This window comes from Suricata suricatta, chromosome 1 (assembly GCF_006229205.1).
Source record: "Suricata suricatta isolate VVHF042 chromosome 1, meerkat_22Aug2017_6uvM2_HiC, whole genome shotgun sequence".
NCBI classification, from domain to species: domain Eukaryota; kingdom Metazoa; phylum Chordata; class Mammalia; order Carnivora; family Herpestidae; genus Suricata; species Suricata suricatta.
Genome location: NC_043700.1, coordinates 143,484,942 through 143,498,241, shown reverse-complemented (window position 1 = coordinate 143,498,241; position 13,300 = coordinate 143,484,942). Strand labels below are relative to the sequence as shown.

Sequence of the window (13,300 nt, the reverse complement as noted above, 5' to 3'; positions counted from 1 at the left end):
CAGAGATTTAAGCAGATCGGAAGACTGAGCTATCTAGGACGGTGATGTAAAGAAATAGGTTTCAGGGAAAGGAGTAGCATGTGCAGTATTTACTAGTGATTCAGAGTATCATGGCTCCAGGGTAAGAATTTCTTAGTTTAGATTCCTATTCCCTCACTTACTAGATTTGTGACCTTGGGCAAAGCACTTCACATCTTTAAACGTCAGTTTCTTCATCCTAAAAATGGGAATAATAATAATATTATGTCATGACGATATTGCTAGGATCAAACAAGAAAACGCAAATCAAGTTCTTCACATGGCAATGTGCACACCGTAAGTGCTGAAACATGTTAGCCATCACTGTTTCTGTCGTCACCACAGTCTGTAAGGAGGGAGAAGGAGAGGAAATGGAAGACTCTGAAGTGCCTGCTTAGAAACCAGATGATCTTTCACATGTTTCTAAAGCGTGAGTCAAACAAGAAGTTTGATGACATCTGAAAATATTGCACCCCATCCAGTAATCCTTAATAAATAAACCAGAGATGAATTATGGACAAACTAATTAGACTAGAACCTTATCTTTGAGCAATGTTTTCGGAACAGCAAATAGGCATAGGAACAAGCACAGAACTTGCACCTCACTTAAGCCAAGTTTCCATATTGATGGGTGGCTTCGTTTGGCAAAATTAGAAGCTTTTTGTTCGCAGCCATAATAATCATCTGGTCACGGAAGCATCCATATGTGGACAATGTAGAGATGCTCATGCTATGTAATTAAATGTAACATTTGTCTCTTAGATACTTTTCCTCCGAAACTTTAATAATGGACCATAATTAATATTGATCCACACACAATAATGACGTAGTTAACAAAATTCATAGTTTTCTGAATATATTTTGATTCAAATAAAAAGTATTGTCTATTTTCTTTTTTGTTTGTTTGTTTTTATGAGCTTCCAGTTTTATTTTTTATTTTTATGTATTGTTGTATTATTGTTATTTTAATTTACAAGGTGTTTTCCCTGTTCTTGCTCTTACTTTGATTCTTTTATTTTCGTTTTCTTATGTTATTGCTAGATATTTTATTAAAACTAGAAAATCTTCAATGCTAACATAAAACCCAGTGTTTTAGGAAATTATTGAATATAGACTCACAATTGGAAAATAATATTCTTGTTTTATTCCTCCAACTTTGAAGCAGCTGCTTTTTTTATTTGTAAAGTTAGAGGTTGTATATGTTTGTTTTTGCCTTTGAATGTTTTTTCCCTTGTGCCTCACTTACTTCCTCTATATAAAGCTTGTAAATTCTAAAATCTATTTATCTTATAGTTCTCCCATGGATCAATAATATCTAAAATAATATTGAAAGACTTCTTAAATGCTGATATACAACATTTACTAATACTTTTTTACATGTTAGGCATTACATTGATTGTTTTGTAGATAGTAACTCATTTAATCCTTGCAACCATCTTATGTCATAGATACTATCATTTAGTGTCTGGCAGATCTAAGTAACTTTCCCAAGTCACACAGCTAGTTAGTGGCAATGACACTACGGAAACCAGAAAGTCTGGCTCCACAATCTAGAAACATAACCAGTGTACTAATCTACTGCTCTGTGCAAGAGAGTCACACACACACACACACACACACACACACACACACACACACACTCAGTTTCTACTCTGTGTATTTCATTTTTAAGGCAATAAAACTTTATTAGGTACATGGAGCAGGGACAAAAGAAAATCACTGAAAATGTAATCTACTAGTTTTATTGTTTTTCTTTTCTTTTTTCTAAAAGAAAATTTTGTACACTGAATGAAATTCACTGAATTAGGACTTAAACTGAAAAAAGAATGTTCACAGATTGGGTAGTCAGAGAATCCAGAGCTCTGATACTGGGAGAGCTGATGTGTATAGTGAAAGTATGAATAGTTACAGGCAAAAAGATAGCCAAAAGCCACATGGGTAGATCCACAAAATATTTAGATTATGGTGAAAAAAATGAGTAGAGAGAATGAAATATTTAATATACCATTACATTAAAATAAAAATGTGTGTGCAATATTACATAAATATTTGATAAGAATACATATGAACAACAATTGCAAAAAACACCACAACACATAATGAATCTGTTCTTTTGTATATAAAAATGACAAATTTGAGACATAAGAAAATCCATAAACCGAGTGAGAGCCTTGTGTCATCATTCAAAGATGGCAATGTGCCATGAGTTGAGACATCTTATTAACTCAACCCTCACAACTTGACATACAAATATATATATGAGAAATATAAAATATATCACATAAAATACAAATTTATATATGTACATATATGTGAAAGAACAAAGGAAGGGAGGAAGAAAATAGAAACGGAAGAAAGGAAGGAGAGGAAAAATAAAGAGTTTGGATGGACAAATCTTAATTACTTGAGCAAACAAATTTTCCCAAAATATTAGAGATAACGTGTCTAGCAACTGCCATGTAGAAATTTTCATTCAACTTTGAATAAATTCATCATATATCATAGTTTGAATGCCCCTTTAGGTATTTATAAAACTGAGGTAATAAACCTTATCTCTCCAACATAGAAATCAGAACTCAAAAACATCCAGGTTCCTTTTCTGCTAGAAAAAGACATATAGCTTGAGATCTATCAAACAGACTTGCCCAGGCAAACTATTGATTCAGACAGGAAACTTAAGAAACCAAGCTCTTCATGAAGTTCTCTCTTTTGTTTTTGTGTTTGTTTGTTTGTTTGTTTGTTTGGGGTTTTTTGTTTGTTTGTTTGTTTTTGCTTTTTACTGGTGAAAGTGGTTGCAAAATATGAATATTTTCTGGTAACAATACTAAAGATTTTTCAGTACAAGCTTTGACACAAGGGGCAACAGTAATGACAATAAAGTCAAGTCTCCACCACTTATTGCTTGACAATTGCAGTGGCAATGTTCCCCTTCATCAGGCTAATTTGGTGGCAGAGTATTGAGCATTTATTCTGGAAACATAGCCTTTAATCTCTGAATCTAATCTTCTCAACGATTGTACGTCCCACTTAATATCCTGTATTAAAGACCTCTTCTGTCTAAACCAGCCAGAGTAGATTTTATTCTCAAGAAAACAGAATTTAAAAACAAAAATTGTTCCCCAAAGAGAAATGTTTCAGGTAACAGTCTTAAAGGAAATGGGAATATAGAACCTATGACTTGACTTGGCTGTATTTCAATGTAGCAAAGACCTATTTAACATTAAGGGGTGATAATTTTACAATTTCTGACATACATTTCATCAGCCGTGGTCACCTCAAATAAAGTGCCTCTTGAAAGCAATGTTTTAGGTGACCAAATACCACCTTCTTTAGTCCTATAAAAGTGTAAGAAATAGAGGAATTATGGGAAGAATTGGCTGTATCCAACTGCACTACAGAATTTAAAGAAACAAAATAAGAACTTAAAATTAAAAAAAAATTATGTTTTTTATTTATTTTTGAGAGACAGAGAGAGACAGCGTGAGCAGGGGAGGGTCAGAGAGAGAGGGAGATACAGAATGTGAAGCAGGCTCCAGGCTCTGAGCTAGCTGTCAGCACAGAGCCTGATGTGGGGCTCGAATCCCCAATCGTGAGATCATGATGTGAGCTGAAGCCGGACGCTTAACCGACTGAGCCACCCAGGCGCCCCAGAACTTAAAATTTTAGTATTCAGCTCAAATTATTTTGAGCCGCCAAAAGTCCTCTTACAGTGAAAAGGATAACAGAGGTACACAGCAAAATCTGTCTTATTCCATAGAATTTCTGAAATGTAAAAATAATTGAACTTATTGCATTGTTATATGAGAAAATGAGGCCAGTGATTGGAAAAAAGTGAAATCCTGAGCATTGAAATGCAGATATGTGGAAGAGTTCAGATGATTCTGTATTTTCTCAACTTCTAAAACTTACAGAGTCTCTCTTGCTACCTGATTCAGCTGTTCCACATCTGACTGAGGAAGTGGTTCCTTGTGCCTTCATTACCAAGCTCTCCACTTATCTAAGATTGTTAACTGATAGATGGAAGCAATTCTCTTTCTGCCTAAACCTACTACTCCATCTGAACTCAGGATACTGATATAAACTTGAAAGCCGGTTACCTAGTCTATATTGAGACAAGAAGCTACTTGGCTATGAAACTCATAAGATTCTATAATTTAAATTTGCCCAAGCATGGGAAATGTGTGTAAAAGTGGATTTTATGAGTTTCTCAGATGTATAGCAGCTAGAAACAATCTATTTCAAGCTAGTATAAATGCATGATTAGCGATTCTAGATTCAATGTGCTTCTCCAAGTCACTGGTACAAGTGCTAAATATTTCTTCAATCTGTTGACCAAAATCTGGACTGAAAGGTAGCTAAAGTTAAATAAAGTTCAAAAACTGGGAAAAACTTGTTAAAATGTGGAAGAAGGAATTAAAAAGAAGTGTTAAAGTAGATTTATTTTTTACGACCCATGAAACTATTCACTTCTTATGTCTTTAGGAAGGGCCCAGAAGACATCTTCTCTATCCTAATTATAAGAAATAAATCCATAGTGCCACATTTATAAACAAAAATCTTCATCATTTCTATTCTCTATACTTAAGAACACAGAAGTTGAAACTGCAGTAAAATAATAAGGGTGTGGCCCCTCAAGAACGACTGTGCAATAGGCAACACGTTAGTATTGTACATCTGCCTTTCAGCTTTTCTGAAAAGTATTTCTGACCATTTCTAAATAAATGAGGAGGGAGAGGGGTGAATGACCAAACCTTTAACAAGTCATGTTAATACTGTGTGTGAGCTAACATTAACCCCTGTGAACTCAGATACACTGATCTGAGAGGATGTTATGGGGGTAATGTGATGAATAAGATTTAGTCCTGAGCCCATATTACAATTGGCATAGCGATGCCTTCTCCATCGTATTCTTTGATCCTTTCTTCAGATCCTTGGTGTATATTTGAAAACTTTACCTTGCACCTGGAAAAAATTTTTCTTTGTCTCTGAGGCCATGAAGTAAAAGCTCTAAAACTACAGTGATGGTCAAACTAAAGTATCTCCATCTTATAAAAAGAGTAGGCACAAATCTGTATCCTATCTTTGTGGAACTTAGTGTCACCATAAAAAATATGGAAGAATAAGGAATAGGGTTATGAACACTATATGACTTGTTTGGTCTGAGTAGAAGACCAACTAATCTTGTCAAATAACATATTTAATCGGATAGTGATTACAAACACAGCCAATATGATCTCTCCACTGGCAAAAATCAAAAAATATCTTCATCATTGTTTAGTATGGTCTAACAAGTGAAAATGAACTTTTTCTTTAACATCTCAAAAGTCGGAAACCACCAGAAAACATTTGTTGCCACCTTGGCAAGAGCAACAATTTCCTTTCACCATCTTGTTTCAGTATTCTCTTACATTTCTTGTTCTACGGCATAATTTGGTCTTCAAGGAACCCTGATCATCTCAACATCTTGTGATACATCATGCTGGGCCACTGCATGAATGGCATCAAACTGAAAGTACTTGATTAAATGGGATTATCATCTACTCCAGATACCTTTGCAAGAATGAAGAAACGAAAACCACCAAAATATAAAAACATCTTTCTTAGTGATACTTCTGATAGTCTAGGACAAGTTGCGTTATCTCTTCCAAAATGTTTGTTGCATTTTGCAAATCATATCATGTAAACCAAGCCCTCTGAGGATAGAATCTAAAAGCCTAAGATTAATTTAAAACAATTAAAGTTTGGTCTATTTTACTCTAGAATTAGAATTCTCTATCTTTGTATACTAATTTGTAATACTTTGCATCATGATTTGTTTGTGTGCTTTTTTTTGTTAGAATGAGCTAAATCTTTCCTGAGATAAAATATAATTTTCATATCTTTAAATATATGTATATTTTATTTACATATCTAAATACATATATAAATTTTAGCATCTGATACAGTATGCCTAGTGCAAAATTATTTTTAATTTTTTAAAAAATATGTTTATGGGAGACTAGTATAATGCACACGATTTTTCAAGCAGATAATAAACCTTAAAAATATTTGCTTTTGGGCGCCTGGGTGGCTCAGTCGGTTAAGCCCCCGGCTTCGGCTCAGGTCAGATCTCACGTTTGTGGGTTCGAGCCCCGCGTCAGGCTCTGTGCTGACAGCTAGCTCAGAGCCTGGAGCCTGCTTCCGGTTCTGTGTCTCCTTCTCTCTCTGCCCCTCCCCCTCTCATGCTTTGTCTCTCTCTGTATCAAAAATAAATAAAACATTATTTTAAAAAATATTTGCTTTTAATGGAATTTTAATTTCCACACTATGTGTTGATGTATCACTCACTCTCTATTCATATATCTATCCATTCATTCATCTATCCATCTAACTAGAAGAGAGACATTTTAGATAACCTAAACATAAAACAGAACAACAGAAGTGTTGTTGTTAATAATTTAGATACTTTTTTAGAAGGAAAAATAATCATGTATAATTCAACTTTTTGAAAGAATATATTGAATGAAACAGATATCAACTTAATCGAAAGCTGGAAGACCTCAGTCAGTATTATCCCTTTTCTAAAATTAAGAATTTTAAATAATTCATGGTTTGCATATTCATTATTTTACTCACTTTGCAACCTATTTGTTAAGAGATCTTTACGTAATTAACATAATCCCAATAAATTTTCCTATCATTTCCTCTTTCTCCACAGACAGCATTCCTTTACCTTCATGTAAATTACTTTTTGGCCTTATTCTTTCACCTTCAAATATGTTTATTTTTCTTGACCATGAAAATCCTCACAATTTTACAATGCTTTCCTGTCAACCTCAGTACTATTTGTTTCGTTTTATAAGGAACATAAAGTCCAACTAATTCCATTATTCAGCTTTTTTTAAACCTCTATATTTTGTTTTGGGTTTGTTTAGTTATTTAAGTAATCTCTACTCCCAACATGGGGCTCTAAGTCATGACCTAGAAATTGACTGACCATTGACTGAGCCAGCCAGGTGCCCCAAAACATTATATTTTGACTTTACTAATAAACTGCATGCAAACAAGTACCATTGAATTTAGACAACTTCTCACAAGAACAAGATGCTAGACTTCATAATGATATAATGACAGGGAAAATATTTTAAATAGTGTATAAACATCCACAAATTGTCATTTAATCACTATCCTCAGCACAAAATCATTATGTACTTTTATAGGCCAATTAGTTAGGGTTACTTAATCAATTTCAGTTCCTGGCTTAATGCAGGGTTCTCATCTTGCAAAAAAAATTGCTGTTTTTGTTCTTGTATTTTATAAATATAATTTTGAATCTGGACAGTTCATACTATGCACTAAAACATGTAGTAGATGACTGATGTCAGCCTTCTGTGACCATCTCAAGTGACCTCGAGGAGAAACCAAAAACAAGGCAAACCAGAAAATAAGTAAAGCAGAGGCATACACACAATGTTTTTGAATAATCCAATAAGAATCAAACATAATATATTAAGATGAAATAAGGGTCTGTGAAACTCAGTAAACCTTAATGTTTACAACCAGACTGATTATACCTAGTGACATGCAACTATATGATGAAGAACTGTTTGCAAGGATAGATATCTATTCTGCTTTTTGCATATAATCCTCTGTAAACTGACATGCTTTGGAGCAATTCTTAAGAGCAATTTGAAATACTGTCTCCTGGGCTACAATCCCCAGTAAGACAATGAATAAAACATTTATTAAGCTATTTTAAGGAAGGCATTTTATTTTAGTCAACAACATATTGTGTTCATGTCATGAAAAATAAATCAATCAGAAAATGCCAAAACAAATTATAAATCTGAAACAAATTAAGAAAGAAATTTATTTGTCAGAAAAAGTCCTTTAAAAAGGTTGAAAATAAAGCTAAAATCTGATGAAAGCAAGTTTATATAAAAAACACATATGCAAAAATAATTTTCTTTAGTTTAATGCTTAAAAATATTCAAATATTAAAAACTGCTACAGCCCACTTTCTATTCTGCCAGTACTTCATAAATGTGCACAGTAATGACATTCAATGCAAGACTTCTTAACAGCTATTTGAAGTTAAGAATTTTGGAAATTAGGACTTTGGTTTATTTAAAATGTCAGATACTGAGAAGAATGTCTTCTTGTTTTGATTTTTTTTTTTTTGGATAGATTTGTGAGCCTTTTATAGTACATGTATCTTGAGAACTAAAAAAAAAATCAGCAACGAAGAGTCAACAAAACATCTGCTCTGAATACAAATGTTTGTTTTACATGATAGCCATGCCTTGAACAGCTGAATTAAAAGTATTCTTTCATGGTATTTAAAGTATTTATACATCAAAACCACACTTTGCACTCTGAACAGACTACCAAGTCAAAGACAACTAAAGCAAATATTTATTAAGTATATCACTTAAAAAACACAATCATTTCTTATATATAGTTCAGCAGAGAAATATCGTTCAAGTAACTTGAGGTTATACAAACTAGAAATTATTCTCCCTGAGGAATATAACCCTTAGTGATTGTACTCAATCACTGAATGCCTATTCAAACATGTTTTCAATATGTTAATGGGAGATTCATACACAGCACCACATAAAGTTGAAAGGTGTTGCACAAGAAGCCTGAAATCGCATGCTGTAAAGTCAGTGTTGTTCTGATGTGGGAAGACAGTTCGCATTTACTGAACACTTGTGCCATCTAGATACCGTGATGGAATGTTAACATATACCAGTATTGCCAGCAGCTATCTCTATAGTGAAGGAAACTCAATTTTCACTATTTCTATCCAGTTCTTTAACACTTTTGTTAGTTCCACCTTCATTAGGAAGTAAATGGAAAAATATATAGATGATTCATTTAGGGAAGTGGCATACATGTGGGCAATGTTTTCTCTCAGGATAAAAAAAAATGCTTTGGACACCTATGCAACTGGACAAGAAAACCTAGCCTATTTAGAATCATTTTTAGTGAATTACTCAATTACTTTCATATTACCCAGGCTGTTCTTGAATACTTCCCTTGGTCTGATCAATAAGAAGCAACTATGATTTCAACTGCATGTGTCTTTTTTTCTCAAGAAGTAATGGCTTGATTTACCTGACACATTAAACAATTCAAATTATTTTGGTCAAGCCATGATTACTGATAGCATTCTCTTGTCAACAAAGTCATTCTACAACCTACAAACTTATACTAATGTTAAATGAACTAAGTCCAATTCAATTCAGTCAAACACATCCTATTTCATTGTGACTACTGCTAGTAAAGATGTCTTCACTGATGAAAGTCCACCTGGGGTACTAATGAGGTGGCAATTTTATGCCCAGGGATTGAGAACTGTGGCCAGGGAATAGAGGGAAGTGGCATTTAATGCCTTAAACCACACAGATACTCGATTGTTGACAAAAACAAGTCATAAATTACTCACAGGCTTTGAATAATTCTTGTCACAAAATAGGATGAAATCTTAATTTAATCATAGTTTATCTTTGGGTTTGTTTTACCAGGAAAGAAGCCCTCTATACTGATTTACTTAAAATTGAATATCTGAGTAGAAACGATGGGGGAACTGTAGCACAAGCAGACCTGTACTCCCTACTGTCTAATAGTTACTCCCTAGAAATTCCAAAAGCTTCATAGGGAACATAATTGTGTTTTCATGTATAGTTCACAGTTATTCTAAAGCTGATAAATGGATTTATCAAAGAAAAATTCATTTGTACACGTTTATTATGATAATAATAGAAATGACAAGAAAAGTCCATTTCAGTATGCAAAGAAAATTCAGCTGTAATGCCAAACAAATAAGCAAATAAAATCTGATTGTGTTCAATTAATAAAATAAACAAAAAACTTAAAGTAAAAAAAAAAAAAAACAAATATGTAGATTTGGGCTATATTAATTGAAATTTGAGATAAAACTTTTGCAATGAATGGATTTGAGCTAGAAAGGACTTTTTAGTAATAAAAAAAATCAATTGAAACTTATCTTTTTCTTAGCCCTCTGTTCATGGATGAGAGTGCTAAGAAAGCCTTGGCTTTTATTCGTTTATGAAGCCTTTTGAGATGTATTCTACTTTAAGTCCTGGCCCTCGGGTTTATGAGAATTTCTCTTACAGATCTCAGTTTGGCCCTCACTTAGCTATGGAGAAAATTGACAGAGCTCGGCCCAAGCTACATAATTTGGCTGGACGTCACACTTACCTGCTTGATTTGTGGTTACATTTACAGATACATATTGCCGGGCTCCTGGGCTCAAGTCGGACACTCCATTCACTGCCTCAATTTCAAAGGTATAGTTTGTGTGAGCGAGCAGATCCACCATCATGACAGAGGTGTTTTTCAGGCCGATTTGCCGGGGGAGGTACCTGACATGACCGCCACACTGGTCACACACACCTGCATGGGAGTTGCACTTCTTGCATGCAATATAATATGAGACATCTTTCCTTCCACCAGTGTCAGCAGGGGGAATCCATTCCAGAAAGACACTAGTTTCATTAACGTTTGAGATGGCATTCCGAGGAGCGGAGGGGGGTCCTGGTTTGCAAAGTAAAGTGAGAAAAACATATTTTAAGATAATAACATTAGGCATTGTTTACTACACAAGTCCCTGGTCGGAAAGGAAAAAAAAATAAACTCGCAATCAATCTTTTAAGTATGGAGAATGCAAGAGTCATCAGTTTGCAATAATCTTTGAAAAATCTTGTTTGGGTTTTGTAGGGACAGTAGTGGGATTTATACCCTACAGAAGTAACTTATCTTGGCATTATTATAAGCACTCATTTCATTAAAACAGATGTTTTGCCTATTGTAAATGTAAAGAAGTATGGAGTAAAACTATGTATGCAAAAATAACCTTAGATGAAAAATTATATATTCAAAAAGTGGTAAGTCCTTTGGCAAATCCAAGAAAAAAACCCTCCTTGGGGATTGAGCTGATTACTTCCTCATTGAGATCTGTCCCAGAAACCTAGCGAGTACACGTGAAGGATTTACTAAGCAATGAGCACAAGTGAAAATAGGATTTGTCAGTGTGGCTCCTGACTACAAATTTTGAAGCAAGTAAAACAGCCTTAGCTTACCTCAAAATAAATTGCATATCCACAGATAAATCACCAATAGCATTCGAAATCTTTCTCATATGTCAGGAAAAATCTAGAGTTTAAGTGGTCAGACACTACAATATGTAATAAAACTTGACTTACTTTGATATTGTTTTAATACACTAGCTCTGCACATTGTAAATTTTACTTAATGGGAAATCAGAAACTTATTTAATAAATAACTCTTAAATACACTATGAGAGTAAGAATGAAAGTTTTCAGATCTTGAAGGATCAGCAAAACACACACATATATATATGTATATATATATAATAAACAACATCCTTTTGTATTTTACATTATTTCTGAAACTAATTATTAGCTTACTGAAGAGAACTAAAACCAATTCCGTATCAGAGTGACAGTTGTATACTACACTGGTGGGGGATGTTGATTAAGAGGTAGGTTTTGCATGTATGTGGACCAGGGATATATGGGAAATCTGCGTCTCTCTCTAAACGTCATTGTGAACCTAAAACTGGTTAAAAAAAAAAGTCTTTTAAAAAAGAATTTCATAATGTCTATCTCCACAGCTGATTTTCAAATACTTAGAGTTATAACTTCAGGCAGTTGTTAATGTCATATGGTCAGATGTTCCTGAAGTAAAAATTCATTTTTATTTGTTTCAGATGTAATAAGTAAAGTTTTCCCAACAGGGAACAGAGTGGATTACAGTGGTAGCTGAATGGTTCATAATTATAAATCAAGCTGTTTGGGATGGCATAGCTTATTTATCTTAATATTTGTTGTTTTAAATATAGAGATTATTTTCAATTTTTACCTCACATTCATTAAGCCATGACTGTTTAAGACTAAATTTAAATAAAATGATAAAAAAGCTACAGGTTTCTTACAAAATGTCTTTTAAATTAAAGGACCCCATAACCTAAGAGTTGTCATTTTTGCCAAAACAATCCCCACTTTGACTATATTTATAGTTGAACTCTGAATTTTTCCACACATACGACTCACACACACTTACTTTTAAGTTGAAACAATTACTTAAGATGGAAATACAAGTCTTATTTTTTTACTATAAACTCTAGCTTATTTAACAGTGGAAAGTTACAGAAAAAATGTTGTTTGAGATCAAAATGTTACAGGTTTTCTTCTGAAGAAAAGGTACACAGACTTGAAATATGTCTCATTTAAAAGATATCAAACGTTTTTCCTCCCTGCCAACTGAAACAAGGCCAAATCTAATACCTTTCCTCTAAATCTGTAAAAATACATCAGACTCCTCTTTTCCTTCTGACTGTGCTAACAGCCCCTCAAAATTTTGTGGGGACATGTATGCCTCTTAATGTCAAAAGGAAACTCAAATTCAAGTGAAGCCCTAAAGTAGAGGTAAAAACGTAGAAGCTCAGATGGACATGCACCTAAAAATAACGAAATTCCACCACCTGCTAATACATGTTATATGTGAACCAAAACAGAGCTATGTACCCTTGATTGAAGCAGATTCATAGAATCTTTTTTGTGTTTTTCTTTTTCTATAAATTTATAGCATTCTATTTTCTAGGTTTCTATATACTATATATTACATATGTTATACATTACATATGTGGAAGGAACTGGAACTATAATTTTAATTTGAAAAAGCAAAAGCAAAAGCAAAATTCAAGATACTCATGTGAACACCTGATCATCAATCAAGCCATCCATTCAAGAGAACATTTGCAGTATTTATGGTGCTGTGAATGCAATTAAAAATGGACCACACGTGCTTACAGACTATATATTAGAAAGATCTTCTACACAAGTCCCAACAGTCTTTTGAGAAATGCGTACACATTAGTGTTGTTTTGAAATACCGTATTAGAAATTCGCACACCTGGAAACAGAAAATTTGAAGTCTCAAGTCCTGTAAGAGGACGAAGCAGTCTCTGCCACCAGAGCACAGTCTCGTCCCAAACTTAATGAACTTACAGAAAGAGAGACTCGGTTCTATGCTGAGAAACAGAAAGATCATGGCTAGATCACTTAAAGAAAAGAATTATTAGAAAATTAAGGAAATTTAAAAGATAATTCAAGATGTGGTTTTCTCTCCCTAATTTACTAGTCTATTGTCTAGTCACATTTTCCTCTACTTGGGCATTCTTTTGCTCTGAATAATTGAAATAATCTCTACTATAACCAAAGTATATCACATTCAACCGTAATATTATCTCCTC

General features: G+C 33.7%; 1 protein-coding gene across 1 annotated transcript in view; it reads right to left on the bottom strand.

The window, feature by feature from the left end:
- Positions 1-13,300, bottom strand: part of EPHA5 (EPH receptor A5) — a 302,370-nt gene that overhangs the window by 148,727 nt on the left and 140,343 nt on the right. Inside the window, exon 4 of the mRNA XM_029945331.1 lies at positions 10,225-10,560. Within this exon, the coding sequence (XP_029801191.1) occupies positions 10,225-10,560 (336 nt within the window). The remainder of the gene's footprint in view (positions 1-10,224; positions 10,561-13,300) is intronic.